At 39.6% G+C, this 18,521-nt stretch overlaps 1 protein-coding gene across 1 annotated transcript in view; it reads left to right on the top strand.

Annotated features, from left to right (window-relative positions):
• Positions 1–17,753, top strand: part of Dtna (dystrobrevin alpha) — a 154,089-nt gene extending 136,336 nt beyond the window's left edge. Inside the window, 6 exon segments of the mRNA XM_042675101.1 lie at positions 1,984–2,143; positions 4,494–4,583; positions 6,152–6,320; positions 10,743–10,875; positions 13,723–13,771; positions 16,933–17,753. Of these exon segments, the coding sequence (XP_042531035.1) occupies positions 1,984–2,143; positions 4,494–4,583; positions 6,152–6,320; positions 10,743–10,875; positions 13,723–13,740 (570 nt within the window). The 3' untranslated portion in view covers positions 13,741–13,771; positions 16,933–17,753.
• The last annotated feature ends 768 nt before the right edge of the window (positions 17,754–18,521 follow it).

Here is an 18,521-nt window from a genome sequence, read left to right on the forward strand (position 1 = left end):
GAACTAACAGCATGGCATTTTACAGGACTGAGTTTGTGAATGTTTAACTGCAAGCAGCCAAACCCAAAGCAGAGGTCTCAGTAGAATGTCTGGAACAGTGCTTTTGTCGTGCAAGTTCAAGAGTTTAGAGGGATAGATGATGAATGTTGTCTTGCTGTGGGAGAGTTTTCTCGATGGCCCGCCATCTCTGACACACTGGGCTACATGGGAACTCCCAATATGTGGTGTGTGTACTCAAGGACCTTCTTGCATGTCCTTACATGTGTGTTTGATTACTAATAATTAAAACTGGAAGACTGCTTCCAAAGGACCTCACTGCAAAGAGAAAACCTTAAAATTCAATGTGTGACAGTCTCAGAAAAGTTTTATGCCAAAGACTGTAATGAATAAATAAATAACTTATGATTGTTTTCTACCTTGTTCTTTACTCCTTTTAAAAGTCTTCCTATTCTTACTCTCTGCTAGAACATTCTCAAGGGCAAAGAGAAGGGTGTTTCCTATAGAAAGTAGTAGCCAAAAATTAGAAATCAAGATTTTTACTAATCAAAATCCCAGTAAGATATCACCTCATTCCAGTAAGGGTAGCTATTATCAAAAAGACAAATTGGTAACAAGTATGGCAAAGATGTGGAGAGAAGAGAATACTTGCACAGTACTGGTGGGAATGTGAATTAGGACAGTCATTGCAGGAAATAGTATGGAAGTTCCTCTAAATATTAAAGATGGACTACTAAACAATCCCACAGTGTCACTACTGCATCATTTACCTATAAGAAATGAAATCAGGATGTCAAAGAGACATCTGCACTCCATGTTTATTGCATTCCATTCATAGTAGCCAAGAGATGGAAGGTGTATGTCAGCTGGTGAATGGATAAATAAAATGTGGCACATATACACAATGGAATATACTTATACAGCTATGGGAAAAAATGAGATCCTCTCATTTGCAATTACATGAATGGAACTGGAGATCATTATGTTAAGTAAAATAAACCAGGACCCCAAAGATATGCAGCACATGATCTCACATATGTGAAATTACATACAAAAACAGTGATCTCAAAGAAGTAGAGACTGAAATGGTAGTTACCTGAGGGAGAGGAGAGGATAGGAAATTTTTGATTAATTGCTTCTAAGCCATGGTTCAATAGGAGTAAGAAGTTCTGGTATGTTCTTGCACAGTATAGACAACAGTAACATACTATACATTTCAAAAAACTCAAAGAATTTTTAATGCTTTACCATAAAGAAAGGATCCATATTTGTGAAGACAGAAATGTTTAACCTGATTGAAATACAACATAATGCACTGAAACACCCATGGTAGCCCATCAATATGTTGCATTTTTATGTACCAATTTAAAATGTTTGATGAAAAAGAAAAAAGAAACACCAAGATTTATTTTTGAATAAATCAAATCACCAAATAAATCATTTGAATCACTGAGTCTCGGAGTAATTTCGCAAAGCCAGATTTTACTATCAAGTAAGGATTAAGCAACATCCACTTCCGTTGATCCTTCATAGGCATATCATTGGAAGACATGATATAAACGATATAAACAATGAATCATCCTCCACAGGTGATGCAGGAGAGACAGGTTGAAAATAGAGGAAGCAATTTGTATCCATGCCAAACACCTCTTAGTTCTACTGCCTTCTGTGTAGGCACAAGGAGACAATAAACACACCTTTTCATTATCATTATTGAACCATAGTTTCATTCTGTAGGCAGATATTTCTGGTAGAGCAATGCTGTACTAATATTTTTAGCTTTCAATATTTAACGCAACTTCAAATGGTATGTCTTGAATTATGTACACCCATAACTCAGGTTCCCAGTTACCACCTCAATTTCCTAAGATTTCCTCTTGGTTTGGAATCTCATTGTCATTGTTTTTAACATTGGAAGGAGGTTTGGGGTATGGCTCATGACATTTGCTTGGGAAAACACATTAATGGCTTGCCTTGTCTCTCCAGACCCAGGGGGCAGGCTCTCCTCGCTCCTCCCCCAGCCACACCATCAGCAGACCAATCCCCATGCCCATCCGCTCAGCGTCAGCCTGCTCCACTCCTACGCACACTCCTCAAGACTCTCTCACTGGGGTAGGGGGAGATGTGCAAGAGGCCTTTGCACAAAGTAAGTGGTTTTTGTTCTTACAGTTGCCTGATTTAGTGGCCAATTAAATCACTAAAGTCCATTGAATGGTCTAGAGCTCCCCTGTGGACCCCATAGGCTTGTGTTAGAGCCTGAACTGAGTGCATTAGAAACCCTCTACACCTCCGTTCCCCACTGCTGCATTCTACCTTCCCTTAGCTCCTACAGCCCTGCCCTAGTTTCTAGTAAATCTTTGCTCCTTAATTCTCTGGAATGCCTTTCAGATTCTTTCCTTGGAAACGTTATAAATACAATCCTTATGCCTTCTATACGCTAAACCAAAGTCAATGTTGAGATTAAATAAGCCCATTGCTTTGACTCTGGGGTAATGGAAAAGGATAGACAGTTGTATTATGACTTCTCCATAGAGATGCCCTTAAGAGTGGCGTCCTTGCCTCTGTAAAATGGGGCCAAAAGGTTAGGCCTTCATGGTTAACAGAGTGCTAACAGGAGAGAGATGTGGAAACCTGTGTTCCCTATTTAAGGAGGGGTACCCCAAGACAAGTGACTTAAAACTTTTTCTTACCATCACTGTTCATATTTGCAAACAGTACAAAGAGCATTCCTCCCACAAACCCTTCTCAGTCAGGCCAAGCTCACTTCCACTATTGATGTTCTTCTCAACTTTTTGCTTAAGTGTAGATATGTTGGTATGTGTTTATAGACACATATTCTTCTTTTTTCACAAATCAGATTATGCATTGCATTTTGGTCTGTAATTTGCATTTTCTTGAAGTTAAGAATACATCACAGACATCCTTTGAGATCCTCACATGAAGGTCTAAGGGTAAGACAGATGTATTTGACAATAAATTTTAAGGCAAAGAGAAGTACAAAGTTAAAGACAAAAAGACTCATTTCCTCAAAGACTTAAAGAAACAAAGCTCAAAATACATGGAAGCTAGGTTTTATCATTTTAGCTACACAAAAAGCATGTACAGATCAGTAAAAAATAGACATCTCCAAATTAAAAATAAGTGAAGGATATAATCATATATCAGAAGAAATAGAAATCATTCTTAAAGATATGAAAACTTTAACCTCACAAATTATAAAAAGGCAAGTTTTAATAATTATCAGCTTTGGTGATTTTTTTTAAATTTTCAACACCTCTAATACTGGGCATAGCAAGAATGTAATAAAACAGCTGTTCTGATCTATCATATAAGGGGCAAGATGTCAACGTATTTTAATGAAAGAGAATGATCGATTATCTTTTATGACAGAGAAGAAAAAAGCCATATTGGATCTTTGTTTCAAAGCACTGAATATAATTCAACTGAATATAAATCAAGTTAATGCATGTAATTTTTTGAATTTTTAGAAAGAAAAATGTTCTCTCTAAATTATAGTTTAAAGAAATCTATAATACTTTAAATCAAATCTTGCTTTCTATTTTAATCAATGCATTGCCTAGTTATTTTGATTTTCTAACTTAAATATACTTACTATTTAACTTACTTATGATTACCTTCTGAGAAATAACCATGAAATATAGCCTAAAGATAGCCAGCCCTTAGCTCATAAAATACTTATTTACATAAGTTCATTTGTAAATCAGGTATTTAGAACCTTGCTCATCTTTTTTTCTCCAAGATACCATGGCTCCTTCCCCACCTTGCCCACAAATATTCAATTAACCTATTGTATGTTTAAAATGTAAGAGTAACCTCTCTCTGCCACAGGCTTCATTCTAACGTGGTTTAAAAATCCAATTCAGGCTACTAGACATGTATCTAGTCATCTCTTAGCAGCAAAAGAATTCTTGCCCCTTTCTTACACTGTGGAAGCATGTCATGTAGGCTTCCCATCCACAAGAGATACCTGTCCCAGTAACTCAAGTCCTGAGAGGAGACAGCCTGTGCTAAGAGACCAGAATCCAGAGTGCTGGGTCACAAAGTAATGGCTGTATATGATCAACAGCTGGGAAGAAGCAACATTCCTGGCAAACTACACTTTCCACCTGTGTGGATTACTCTTAGGAAGCACTAGCACACCGAAGGAAACTACACCTCTCACACCTGGTTTGGAACCATCCCAGGAGGCTATGTGCTATGTCAACCATCCCCTTTCACTTTTAAAATTACCCAATTTGAGCACAAATTGCATGAACCTCCATCTTTAGTCACATGTTCATCTACCAGGAGCTGCTATTACCCTGAGTACCAAGTTGGTTGGTTGGTTCTTAAGGAAATGAACGGAAGTGTTTCTGAAAAGGAGAGGCTTTGGAAGCTTTCTTATAGGTGATCGATGGAAATCATAAAATGCATAATACTTTTATTAAAGGAGGGCTTTGATTTCTTTTTTTTTAATGATTACTTCTTCTCTAAAGGCTCAAGAAGGAATTTAAGGAACGATTTGCTAGTGGCCGCAGATTCCATCACTAACACCATGTCCTCTCTGGTGAAAGAGCTGAACTCGGGTGAGTCCCTGCTGGCCTCACTACTTTGCCACACTAGGATCCACGGGTGTAAAGAGGGTCCCTTGGGGGCTTACTCACTGTCAAAGGCAAAAGGATACTTTAAAGGGCTATGCGATATTTTGCCAGTATATTTAGATTTTTGGCAACATTCATGTTTTGCTTATTAGAAGACTATTAATGTCCAATACAGAAACTTTGAAAAATCCAGAAAAAGAATTGAAACACTATAACTGATCTGTAATTATAGACTCTACTGTTAACAACTCTGGTGAGCCATGGGTGGTACTGAAGTTACTTTACAGAGTCAACTTTTTTTTTTTTTACAGTGAAAGCAGGGGTTATATTGTGGGGGAGGGACATACAAAGCAACAAAGAAATAATCTTATAAATGTGTTAGAAACAATCGCGTGAAAGAAAAAAAACATTTGAATACATATCTTAGGGTTCATTTCCCTAACATTACCTTATCTGACCTTTTCTGCTCAGAGTCAACTTTTTTATTTGTCTGTTTTGATTCTCTTGAGTTGGAAATTCATGATCATTTGAATGAAGCTAAAATGAATTTTAAATTCTGCCCAGAAAATGAATAGGATAAAATTCTGAGAGACTTTTTCTTCTTCTATTACTGTTAGCTAAACTTTAAAACTTTAGCAGCATAAATATGAGGTAAATATCAGTTACAAACACATCTCCATCTATTCTTTCAGTCTGACCTCACAAGATATATGTCTGGTAAGATATTTGTCTGGTAGTTGAAGATTATAGAAACTGTAAGATTTAAAACTTCTGGGCCTGGGAATGTGGCTTAATGGTGGAGTGCTTGCCTAGGGAGTGTGAAGCCCTGGATTCAATTCCTCAGTACCACAGCAACAGAAAATGGCAGAAGTTGGCACTGTGGCTCAAGTGGTAGAGCACTAGCCTTGAGAAAAAGAAGCTCAGGGACAGTTCTCAAGCCCTGAGTTCAAGCCCCAGGACTGGCAAGAAAGAAAAAAAAAAGAATTAAAACTTCAATATTTAAAAAAAAAATCTGAGCCAGGCATTGGTAGCTCACCCCTGAAATCCTAGCTACTCTGGAGGCTAAAATCTTAGGATCACAGTTCAAAGCCAGCCCAGGCAGTTAAGTCCAGGAGACTCTAATTAATTCTAATTAACCAACAGAAAACTGGAAATGGAACTCTAGCTGAAAGTGGTAGATCATTAGCCTTGAACAGAAGTGCTGAGACAGTGCCCAGATCCTTCAATCCCTATGACCAACAAAAATAGAAAAACATTAGAGTAATATTAAGTAATTTTAGGGAACACTTTTATGTGTTCCCTAAAAAGTGGAAGCTGTAAGGAGTTAAGTTAGTAAAACAAAAATTCCTTATTATAATTCTCAGGTGAAAAAGAAAATGCTGTACATTAAATTTTTTATAACAATTCATCAATACCAAGTAGACTATTGTACAGCAACTGACTAAAGTTAGTACAACACAGGTTGATTCCTATTAAGTGTATCCCTTATTTTGTTGGACATGAACTACCTAATAAGCCATTGTTTCTTTTTTCAATTGAATCTGATCTACTAGAGGTGGGGAGTGAAACAGAGAGTAATGTGGATTCTGAGTTTGCACGGACACAATTTGAAGATCTGGTTCCATCACCAACCTCTGAAAAGGCTTTTCTAGCCCAAATCCATGCCCGAAAACCCGGGTACATTCATGGTGGAGCTACTACAAGCACCATGCGCAGTGACATGTAAGTACCTTATGCTCAAAAAGAAAACAATCTGTAGGGGGCTATATGGAAATAGAAACATGGTTGTTTAGTTCTTTACTTTGGAAGAGTGGTGCAATTTCCTTTCTTCTTAGACAAGGCAGAAGGGCACAATGTTTAAATTTGGTATTGAGACTGTCTCTCCTATACAGTTTCTGGAGAGTAGCAGAATCTAAGCCCAAGAGTGCATGCTGAGAACCTGGTTTAGCCAAAGAACTGAGCACAGTGTTCTGTCTTTAGTCTATAATTAAGTTAGAGTCCCAGTAAGTGCCACGTAAGGTTTAAATGTCATGAATTGAAAATACGTTTAATCCAATTAACCAATAGACCAACTAACTTAACCTGGGTGCTGGTGGCTCATAGCTATACTCAGGAGGATGAGATCTGAGTGTTCAAAGCCAGCCTGGGCAGGAAGTCCCTGAGACTCTACCCAAAACCCAAAATGGAGCTATGGCTGAAACTGGTAGAGTGCTAGCCCTGAGCAAAAAAGCTTAGAGACAAGGCCCAGGCCCTGAGTTCAAGCTCCACTACTGACAAAAAAGAAAAAGAAGAACATCTTAGCTTAGCAAAACAGTCCACCACAGGGCATAACTTTCATACCAAAGTTACAAACCAAACACATGTAAGTTAAAAATCACGTGAAATATAAATTAGTTTTCTTTTTTTTTTTTTTAAAAAAAAAAAAGCTCTGTTTCTGTGGAGGTGGGAGGGAAGGGATGGTAGGGGAAAAACAAAGGAGAAGGCAAAAATGCTTGATAGGAAATGTACTCATTACCTTGCTCATCTAACTATAACCCCTCTATACAGTATTTTTACAATAAAAAAATATTTTTTTTAAAAGTTCTGTTTCCTAGTTTCAGAGGAGAAGTCATCTTGTCTTCTGAATTTGCCACATTTGCACTTAACAGGCCTCCCTGACACTGGAAAGACCTTCTTTCACAATGAGCAAAGATAACAACATATAAGTATTTGGATTAAAATTAGTAAATAAGTCAAATTAGTTTAAAAATAAATAAACACTTGCTTTGCAAGTGTTTAAGCTTTAAGCCTCGAGAAATAGAGACCTATGGATTCAAGCTTTCAAAGCTGGAGGCCTATGGTGCTAGATGCTCAACACAAAGATTTACTTCTCTAGGCTTAGAATACCAATACCCAGTAGCTACATTTATAGCCCCTGAACTCTGGCCATTGAGACTCTCTGCTTTTCACCCCCAACTGGACTTCCAGTCATGTTAGTCTCACCTTTCATCTTTTTAGAGCTTCTCACTCCCAGTTTCTCTACGAGGTCTTTAAATACTTTTGCTTCCTGCCAATCTCATCTTGGCAGTCTGTGGAACTCTTTAGCTGTCTGGTGTTAACAGCTCAGAGCTTCAGATAGAGATAGCCTTAGATCTCAGAATTCCTTAGCTTCCTCTTGGTGCTACAACTGAGCTCTAGGCATCATCAAGAGTTCCAGCCATTTCCTTGCTGCCCCTGTGGGGGCTAGAATCCCGTTTTTTGTTTTTTGTTTTGTTTTTGTTTTTTAATCTTTGTGCAGCCAGTTCAGCCTGCTCTGCCCATGATAAAGACCATAGTAGGCAAAAAGTCATTCAAGAGCAGCCACTACTAAGGCTAAATATGGCAACCCCATGGGATCCATGTACAGGAGAGAGTATACAGACATAGAGAGAGTAAAGTCCACTTGTACTTGGATGGTAGTGCCACCAGAAATGACCTTGGCATGTGCCTGGGTGACAGTTTCAGCACTGGCCCATCTTACATGTGCACCAATCACAAGCCTTCTTTCTGAGCCAATCACAAGTTTTGCATTGCACCAATCACAGGCTCTTAGTTGACTCACTGAGGAGGTGTGCTCCTTCCTGTCCTGAGTGAACATAGCTTCAGGATGAGCAGGGTCACCTGGAGTGAGGCTTGCCTTGTTCAAAGCAGATTCTTTCCAAAGTCAGTACAGTAGCCACCCAGAGCGGGCTTGACTGAAGCAAAGTTGTAGCTTCCACAGTAACTGTAGTTGCAATGATTTTTCCAGCTGGTATAGAGTTTCCTCAGAGAGTAGAGTGTTCAAAATAATCTAAATTACTAGGCCTGGTGACACACACCTGTGATCTCAACTAGTCAGGAGGCAGAGGCAGACTTCAAAGCCAGCTAATACAAATATGAACTCAACTATCTCAAAAAAAAAAAAAAAGCACAAACAAGTAGTGGAGTACTTGTCTGGCACTGGTATGCTCAAGGCCCTCCTGGATTCAGTCACCAGTAAGACACACACACACACACACACACACACACACACACACACACACACACAATGTTCTCAGTTACCAAAGAGAAGGCTAGTTGACTGACAACTCAAAGCAGCAGGTATTTAGGAACAGTCTATCATCTGTGTCATTCAAGGCACCAAAAAGCCCATTGGGTGCCTTGTTTTGCATATTCTCAAGAATATTTTGCATATGGACAAGAAAAAAATGGTTAAAAGGTGCTAATAATAAAGATCTAGGAGGTTAACATTATTAACCGTTATTTCACAATGCTTAGTCCCTAGCTAGATACCTGTAAGGAGAGCGGGGTCCCTCTGATGGGTGTCATTTATCACCCAGTTAGGTCAGCGAGGTCCCAGAATCCTGAGTCAGCAGAAGGAACCAGTACTGTGCCACAGCAGCACAGTTAGGACTTCAGAGCCCAGCTTGGGAAGGAAAAGGGAAAGAGACAAATAGGGAAGAAAGGGAGGTGTTAGGAGAGTTATGAGAAACCCCCACAAGGGCCGGCAGAGGAGCTAGTGGATCACAAAACTGATGACAGAAAGACAGATGTTTCAGACTAATCTACCAAAACAAACTGGCTGTTTTAAAGACCCACAACAGAAGCTAACCAGAGCCCCTTCCACAGTTTTGGCTTTCAATCCAAGTTGTCAGTAAAAGATCAACAATTACGAACTTATAGAGCGATCTGGTTTAAAAAGCCAGTTGGGAAGCCACAGCTTGTAAAATCCCAACAATATAGTCAGCATAATTTAAACGTGTCAGATGACAGTGCTTCTAATCTTAGTTTGCTTGCCTGTCCTTTCCTCTGTAATTTAGCATTGTCTGATTTGTTATTTTTAAAAATGGTGAATTACCATTTGTAGATATATATCTTACCTTGTAAATACATATCCACTGGACTTTTTACTGTTAAGAATTTACATGGTAACTACATCAAATTTCCTTGTTCCAATTCTAAAATGCAAGAAAGCACCACCATCACCACCACCTGCTCTACCTGTGGTGTGGAAAGCAGGACAAGCTACCAACAAGAGATTTGGAAGTTAAATAGACGCAATTAAGCTGGCCCCAAATCGCAAAATTTAAAAAAAAAATAACAAGCACATGTCCTAGAGACATAAATGACCGTGAACATTTAATGTTTAGCCCAGAAACTTCTCCTGGACCACACTTTTCATTTTAGAGGTTATCTTAACATCTATACTGTATGAACATATACTGTTTTGCCTGAAGAATAGCTAGCTGCATATAATTTATATAGTGAATTTGAGTTCAGCTCCATGAAGCACATTGTATATTCTGAATGAGCAGATGGAGACAGAGCCCCACATTTGTGAGTGACAGCATGATTATTTGTTTTATACTGGAATCGGACACCGTAAATTGATTGCTCCAACTCAGAGCTAATATAAATGTTTATGGTCAAGAGGTAACAGAGAGATGTGCCCTCTGGCCTTGATTTGCTGATGCCATAAGACTTAATTGTACTATAAAGCTAAAGCTTGAATGTGTGTGCAGGTGCGTGTGCTTGTGCATATGAGCGTGAGAACAACAAAGTTCAACATAAAGAAGGTTGAACTACAGACATACGTTCTTAAGCATTATTTCACTAGAGGGCTCACTCTCCTTACAGATTCCGTTTTAAAAGCTCTGTATTGAGAAAAATTGTCCTTCAAAGCACAAGCTTACCTTTTTTAAGATTATAGAACATTTCAAAAGCCAACTGTTTCTATAAATTCTAGAAGAGCACAGATGGCTGATGATTTCCAGACAGCTCTAGAAAAAGGGTAAGAGCCTTGATCGCACATTTTTCGAAGCCTCTAGATTTGGGGATGGTTTTTGGTGGTTTGTTTTTAAGTTTGCATTTAGGTAAAAGAAGATATGAAGCTTAAAAGTGAGTTGAGGGACCCTTCCTAATTACAATCTGCCTTTGTGTGATTATTTTCATGTTGTACATTTTTACGGTCCTCAATACGGGGAGATGGATTTGCAAAATAAAGTTTCCACTGTGTCTAAAAAAAAAAAAAGTGAGTTGGAGGATTCAAGGGAAATCAGTATGCCCAACAAACCCACAGCTAATCCATCAAATTCCTCTCATCCACCTAAGATTTACTTCAACATGCCTTCTGTGGTTTATTCCCAGAGTTACAGAAGATGGAGATGCCTATGTGAGGCCTGACGATGAGAACTATGAGAATGATTCCGTCCGGCAGCTGGAGAATGAGCTGAAGATGGAGGAGTATCTGAAACAGAAGCTGCAGGATGAGGCCTATCAGGTACAGGACTGGACCCATAGTGCACAGCACGCTCCTCTGCCCTTGGTAGCTGGGTCTTTCTCATTACTCACAAAGTTGGTGTTTCCTCCTTCTTTTCAATCTTCCTCTCAATGGCACATCATAAACCATATATCCCAGTCAGTAAAAATGTATTTCTTGTAGCTGCCATTCACTGTGTAGTCTTATAAACTCCTGCCTGGAAACTGAAGAGACCTAAATAGAAACATGGTGCCTAACAGTTTAAACTCCTCTAGGATCATTCAGAAAAAAATGCCTTTTTAAAAAAAATACATAAATTAAAAATTAAGACCTGAGTATGGTAGCACACTCCTGTAAATCCCAGCACTTAGGAGGCTGATGTAAGAGGATTAGCATCAAGTGTTCCAGGTCAGCCTGGGCTACAAGTAAAACCTGTTTAAAAAGTGAAATAAAGCGAGGCAGTGGCTCACGCCTGTCATCCTAGCTATTCAGGAGGCTGAGATCTGAGGATCACGGTTCAAAGCCAGTCCAGGCAGGAAAGTCCGTGAGACTCTTATCTCCAATTAACCACCAGAAAACAGGAAGTGGTGCTGTGGCTCAAATGGTAGAGCACTTGCCTTATGCTAAAGAGCTCAAGGACAGTGCCCAGGCCCAGAGTTCAAGCCCCATGACTGCCAAAAAAAAAAAAAAAGTGAAATAAAGTCATAATAATTGGATACAAAAACATGTATTATATATAAATATACTTTCCCAAATTCTTCATTGAATATGATACTATTTCTCCCTTGAATTCCTCATTCTTCTCATTGACTTCCTCATGCTCAACTGATATCTAACATAATCAAACAGGTTGGTGGCAAATATTATTGAGAAATGCAGGGGAAGTGGTTATCTGCAGATCCTGGTTCACTAGAGTGTGGAGAAGGATGGAGGATATTAACTCCTGAGAATTCACGAAACATAACATGCACAGTTGGGGAATGATGTCACTAATCACTTTTTCTAAAGGCAATGCATTTCCCCTATGGGCTTGGTCTACTGCCCTGTTTATCTTTCTGTGTATGCCCTTTCTTTTCTTTTCAATAGGTTTTTTATGACAAAAATACTGTACAGAGGGATTACAGTTACATGAGCAATGTAATGAGTACATAACAATCTGGAGGTATATTGGGTTCTGAGAGCTCCTGTCTGGTGGGAATTAACTGCTTCCCAGCCCCCGTGGCCTATTGTTTTCCCATCAGCCTCTCTGTCCAGTGGCCACACAGGCTCCCTCCACATTCTATATCAGCAGCCACCCTCTTGCTCTGTCTGGATGACAGAGAAGCAGAGGGCGTAAATTGTCTACTGTTTCTCGTATGTTTCCAAGAAGAATGTAGCAGGATGGAAATCCAAAGGACTGAAATCCAAGAGTACCCCAATAATATAAAACAAAAGTGTTGGTTCTCTAGAATGTTCCATTGGCCGTGTCAGATTAAGAGCTATGTTCCAGAAGTAACCAAATGTCATTCTAATCACACACACACACACACACACACACACACACACACACACATATAATATTCTGTGTTGAGTTGTCTTATCTATGCTCCAAAAACTAAGTCACCTGATTGCAAAATCACAAGTACTCTTTCTTTGCAATTCCTGTGGCCGGTCCACAAAAGGCAGGTCTCCTAGAATGGATATGGTAGGATGTCTCCAGGACCTCTGATGGCCTTCTTCCACACAGCTCATGTGGTTCTGAACATAGAGAGAGAGATGTGACTAAATAACCAATATTCTGGTTCCTACTCTTAAAGGAGGCTATTAGACCTCCCTCTTTGAATTCATACCTATTTCTGGATCTTAGTGACAACAGTTCTAAAGTTCCAGATGTTGCTCTTTTAATGGAGGCAGCCTTTTACTATTCCACAACACATATTAGACTTTTACTGATTTAATGAATTGAGAATTTAGCCTTGTATGCGTAAAATAAAGGGAAGGAGAATTTCTACCTCATAACAAAACAAGCCATCTCTCTTCCCCAGTCCCTCCCTTGTCTCCAAATCATAATGGGAAGTATAAAGAATTTTGAAAATGGGGTTTGTCTTTTGCAAATATTAATGCAAAAGTAAAACAAGATTAATTTTTGATAGCTGAAAACAGCTCAATATGTATTAGGAATTCTTTATTCTAAACCAAGGATAAGACTGATAGAAAGGTTTCTTGTGAAGGTAAAGCTCGACCATCTTTTAGTAATAAACCCTTTGTAGAAAAAGTAGAACATCCATTCAGCAAAGGAGGGAACAATGATCTATTCTTTTTTATTGTGTTCTATGGGTCTAACTTGTTGGGTTCTAAAATTCTGGGATAAAGGAATCATGAAACCATGTTATTTGGTATATTCTGTCTCCTTTAAGAAAAAAAGTGATACAGCTTGGGAAAGAGTTTTGATTCCACAAGTCTGGATGGTTAGTTTGTGAAGAAAAAGCTTAAGAATACTTGGATGGGAATAAAACTTATAATTTTAAAAAAGGGTGATTCTATTGATGTCTTAAGATCCAACTGGATTTTTTTTCTATCTCTGGTAAGAAGTCTTTAGCTCCCTTTCTCTGTCCTTGGCCTTTTATGTCTGGTGACTTTGATGGGAAGGGCAGGAAAGGGGCTGAGAGAATATATCGTCCTCACTCAAACTGCATACGCTGGAGAAGGATGAAATGGTTTCCTTCGATGCTATGGGAACAGATGGTGATTGGCTGGACTGGAATGCTTCTTTCATTCCTCAGGTGCTCTCTGTCCTTGTGCATGGCTTCCAGCCAAATAATTCACCGGCTTGATGCACCACTGACTTGACATGTCACCTCTCTTGTTTGTGTCCTTTGTCACCCACAGGTCAGCTTGCAAGGTTGAATGCAATGCCCTTTTATCACTCTCCTCTCAAGTAAGTACCCTCTTGTTTAGGCGGCAACATGGCCACTCTCCACTGAATCCTGATAACTTGCAACATCACGTCACAGCCACTCTCTCGTAGCTGTTGCGTTTTATGTGATAGAAAGTCCTCTTTTTCTGCTGATTGCAAAAAATCAGCTCCCATCCATGGAGCATTTCATGATAATCTCGAGAAGATCTACCATCATGGTACTGACTTGTTATTTTTGTAGTTAGGGAAACCAGAGATGCCCCACGAGTCCTCTTTGGTTATGTCAGCAATGGCATCAGTGTTGCTGCCTGTCTAGCACTTGAGAACGAAAACCCAGTGAGTTCAGCATCCCTACATGGGTCAGCTTATTAGCAATGCCAGACTCAGGACTCCAACCACCAAATGTGTGTATCTTAACAAGTGTCAGCTAAATCAAGTATTATTTAAAAACTTCCACAAGCTTAGATTTTTGACAATTAATTCACACTCATTGTGGAATTAACAAGAGATGGATTAATTTTGAATTGCATTTTAAATTAGATGATTTCATCCTGGGGAATCTACCTAAATGCATGCAAAACCTTCCAGTTTATTTTCAAATATAGATAGAAAAAAAAGTAGCACTTTCTATATATATTTTTTTAAGCTAGCGAAGACTATTATTGGCTTGAGTCTGGTGATTTGAAACTTAGGCTCTGGACTCTGTTAGATCCATTTTCAGATGTGGGTTTCACCAGCATAAATCTCAGCAAATTATTGACATATTCGAATCTCAATTTCCTCTGTACAATATGTCCTAGTATCTACCTCATGGAGAAGTTGTACTCCCTAGAATATAGCCTTGAAAAAGCTCAACAGAGTTTCAGACACACTCTATAAATAATTGTGACCATGCACCAATATGCCTGCCTCTTACTGTGTCCCACACTTCACAAGCAGTTCAACATCTAAGAGCTGCTATAAGTAGTGTATAGGATCCACTAGGACTCAGAAGCCCTTTGTTCCCTATACTTTTATGAACATGGCCAAGACTCAGCTCTGTTCTATGGCTTGAGGCTACACTGTTCCAGAAGTCTAGATGGGTTTGCTGGCACTAGCTAATAGCCATGTCAGTGTTCCTCATGACAAGGTAAAGCTAATGAATGCACTCCCCACTTCAACCTGACGGTTCTGGCCCAAGGATTTGTGTCTACATTAGTGACATAGACCTTCTAACCTCCTAAGGTTAGAATCCCCAAGTCTATAGCACAGTTGATAGTAAACTCTATTAACCCAGGCTGCCAGTTTTAAAAAATGAAATCTATTTCTTAAGTGACATCTCAGTAATAAATACTATGCTAGTTCCAAGGCCGCTGGTCTGCATCCTATTTTATGCAAATTAAACTGATGGCCCTAGTTGCGTGATGACACATACTTGCTGATGGACTACATGGACAGGAGGCTCTAACTGACCACAGCGTGTTCTTTATTTGGGTTTGAGAGTGAAACCAACACTGCAAGCTCTCTCCATTCACTTTGACTCCAGTAAGAAACATTCCCAGGACCCGTTGCTGAAAATATTCCATCCAGTTTCAACAAACCTAGCCCCAAGGGAACAGCCTCTTTCCTTTTATAACGTTCTCTTTCTCTTAGCCTGTGTATTATTTTAAGCGTTGGTAGCTACCTCTTAGAAAAATATTTCTGTTCAAAAATGGCCTTGATATAAACTCACATTTTTAAGAAAAAAAATGACAGTGAGTTTTTTTTTGACCTTTAGAGACTTAATTTTTGGCAGTGAGAAATGACACAGCTGTGAGCTCTTCATTTGTCACATGAGGGTACTCTGTCTCTCTCTCTTTCGACAGCTCTCTAAACATGAAGCAGCCTGTGGCTAACTCAGCCGCTTAAGCAAAATCCATTTAAAACCTGATGGAACGTTACAAATACTAGTGGCTTTCCATCTTTGTAGGTAGTTGTAGCCTACTGCAGTTTTTCTTTATGTAGCCAAAAATATGATTCAATTTTTAGAAGTTTATATGATTCAAATAATGTTGTTTGGGCCCCTGACTGTACTCTAAGTCCAAAAATTATGATAAATTCTATATATCTCTTAACCAACTACACTGGCTTGACATCAACCTGTTAAGCCAGAGCCCTACATAAAACCAAAAGTGGGACCCCAGAAACACAAAGATTCAGTTTCTGCTCTAGTAGGACTTCTGTATGTATTTGGAAATATACATTTACCAGCAGCAGAATAAATGGTTTGTTGCTCTCCTACTAACCACTGTTGAAGAAACAGTCTATGAAATGGTTAGTGCTCATCTTAGTGTCCTCCAGGACATCATTTTTGACCTGCTCAGATCTTGAATTTGTCCTTTTCCCATCCTCTACTCCATGAAATACTTCCATTATCCAGTTATACCCTAGCTTCAGAATTTAGAGGTTGGGGGCAGGTGTGCTAGCTCCCACCTATAATCCCAGCTACTCAAGAGGCTGAAATGGGAAAGATTGTAGTTGGAGACCAGACCAAGATAAAAGCCAGCAAGGCCTCTATCTCAGTAGAAAAAAAAAAAGCTGGATGTGGAGTTGTGCAAATATCACCACAGCTACACAGGAGGCATAAATATGAGGTTCTTGATCCAGCCTGAAAATAATGAAAGTAAAAATGGCTAAGACTGTGGTTCTTTTTGGTAGAGCTCTTTTCTAAATTCAATCCCCAACACTACCAGATAAAGGAAGGAAGGGAAGGATGGAGGGAAGGAGGAAGGAAGGAAGGAAGGAAAGAAGGATTTGGATCATGGAAAGTGTATGTTTTAATCAATTTGATCTTCTGAAAATGAATCAGTGGCCTCACCTCCTTTCCAAAAGGCAACACAAATATTTCTGTTTGTGATGGCTTTAACCATCCAGACCCCTCGAGGATACCTCTAGGTACCCCTTGAGAAAGAAACTTCACAAGCAGGCCTTGCTGCCCTCTCTCCCATTGTGTGCAACAGCAGCACACAATGTCTTAGAATATTCATCCCTAATTTTCATGGGAAGGAAGTTCAGTGTGTGTGTGTGTGTGTGTGTGTGTGTGTGTGTGTGTGTGTGTGTATGGTGTACATATTTGGCTAAGAGGGGGAAATCCTAAGCTTCATGACCCTGATTTAGAAACAGCTTCTATCTTTAAAAAAAAATTACACATTCCTTATTCCCAGGCAAGCTATAGTCAGACAGATGATGACATAACATGAAAGCTGGAGGTGATGGAGAGCCCTGTATCCACACAGAGGAGGAGGAGACCAGCCTGGCAAAGCCTCACCCTCGCCGGAAAGAGGAGCCACCACACCCCGCAGCTCCTGGCAAACCCCCATCCCTTAAGATGTGTTCTGATGCCTGTAGTGCAGCTAACTTTTTGTTCTCAGATTTGTAGTTCTTCAGTGTGTGTTTTAGAAGGGGGTGGGGGAGGGGAGAACAAGACTTCTGTTCCAAGCTAATGTATCAGCTCCATCTTCTGTAACATGGCTCATTCCTGGTTCAAAACAAACAAACACAGGCTGAGAACCCACGCTACTGTTACACACGGTGGCAGTATTAACACGCATTTCCAATCTTGTACATGATCGTGAACCTGTCCAGTTTACAAAGACAATATTAACACTGTTTATAGCTAAACATTTGATTTCAGGATTCTTTAGAACTGTAGCAAAATAATTTACTAGACTCTGTACAATGGTTTTTCCACAGCAATTGGGGGGGCGGCGGGCGGGGAAACAACCATTAGCAATTATTCACTCATCCTGAAAGAGTTGGTTCCTGAGTGTTCAGCCTCAGAGCCCAGAAGCCAGGGAGGGAGGGGTCATTGGCCTGAAGTTGACTGCAAGTCTCTGTGAGCAGGGACCTGAGCCAACCACCAGGAATAACCCATTCCTTAGGGTCTCTTTCCAATGTAGGGTTGGTTCCTTTCAAGATTCTCTTAACAAGTCAGCCATAGAACTTAGTGTAAATATTTTTTTCCAAATAGATATCATATTCAAAACAAAAAAGAGACAGCATTCAAATTATATAGAATCTAGTTTTTAAAATCAGCACAGATCTTCTTAAAACTGTGAACTATGTTTTGAAATACTCGTTACTAAAGCTGTTTATAAACCACAGGTGCCATAAGATCCCCAAATGGACTAAAGTGATCGATGCTCTTCCATGGTCTTGTTCCTCTCGTGTTAGCTTTAGGAAGCATGTCATTCACCACACTGCTCATTCACAAGTCCCCTCCCCCCTCCACCCTGTCAGGTTGTTCGGAGGCCTTCAGCTTTAAATGTACAGGCTTAAAGTGCGCTTGCAAACCGTTCTCTCTCCTTTTATTTCTGAATGTGGATTGCCTTAGCTGGCCACCTCGTGTTCTGCATGCAGCTTTGTGTGGTCATATGAAAGGAGACAGGCTCTTCTACATTGAGTTGGGAGTCTTGCACTCAATGACAAGCTACTGTCAAGGACAAGAGAATGAAAGACTCTGGGTGGTCCTTTAGACAGAACCACTAAAGAACCACTCTTAGGGATTCTGGGGAAAATGGAAATGTAATCATTTGTTTCAAGAGACGAAAAGGAAGAAAAGCTTGCGACATACTGACATATTGGATATATCATAGTTAAATGAGCAGCTTCTCTGGAATTCCCAGTGTTCGTTTAAAAGAATGAACATCACTGGAGAACACTGGTTCTCCAGATATAGTCCCCACACCTGTGCATCGGCGTCATCTGGGCATGTCATACAAATGCAGATTCTTACCCATTAACCCAGGCCTAC

The sequence above is a fragment of the Dipodomys spectabilis genome, unplaced genomic scaffold (genome assembly GCF_019054845.1).
Source record: "Dipodomys spectabilis isolate Male_0828 unplaced genomic scaffold, ASM1905484v1 ptg000024l, whole genome shotgun sequence".
Taxonomy (NCBI): Eukaryota; Metazoa; Chordata; class Mammalia; order Rodentia; family Heteromyidae; genus Dipodomys; species Dipodomys spectabilis.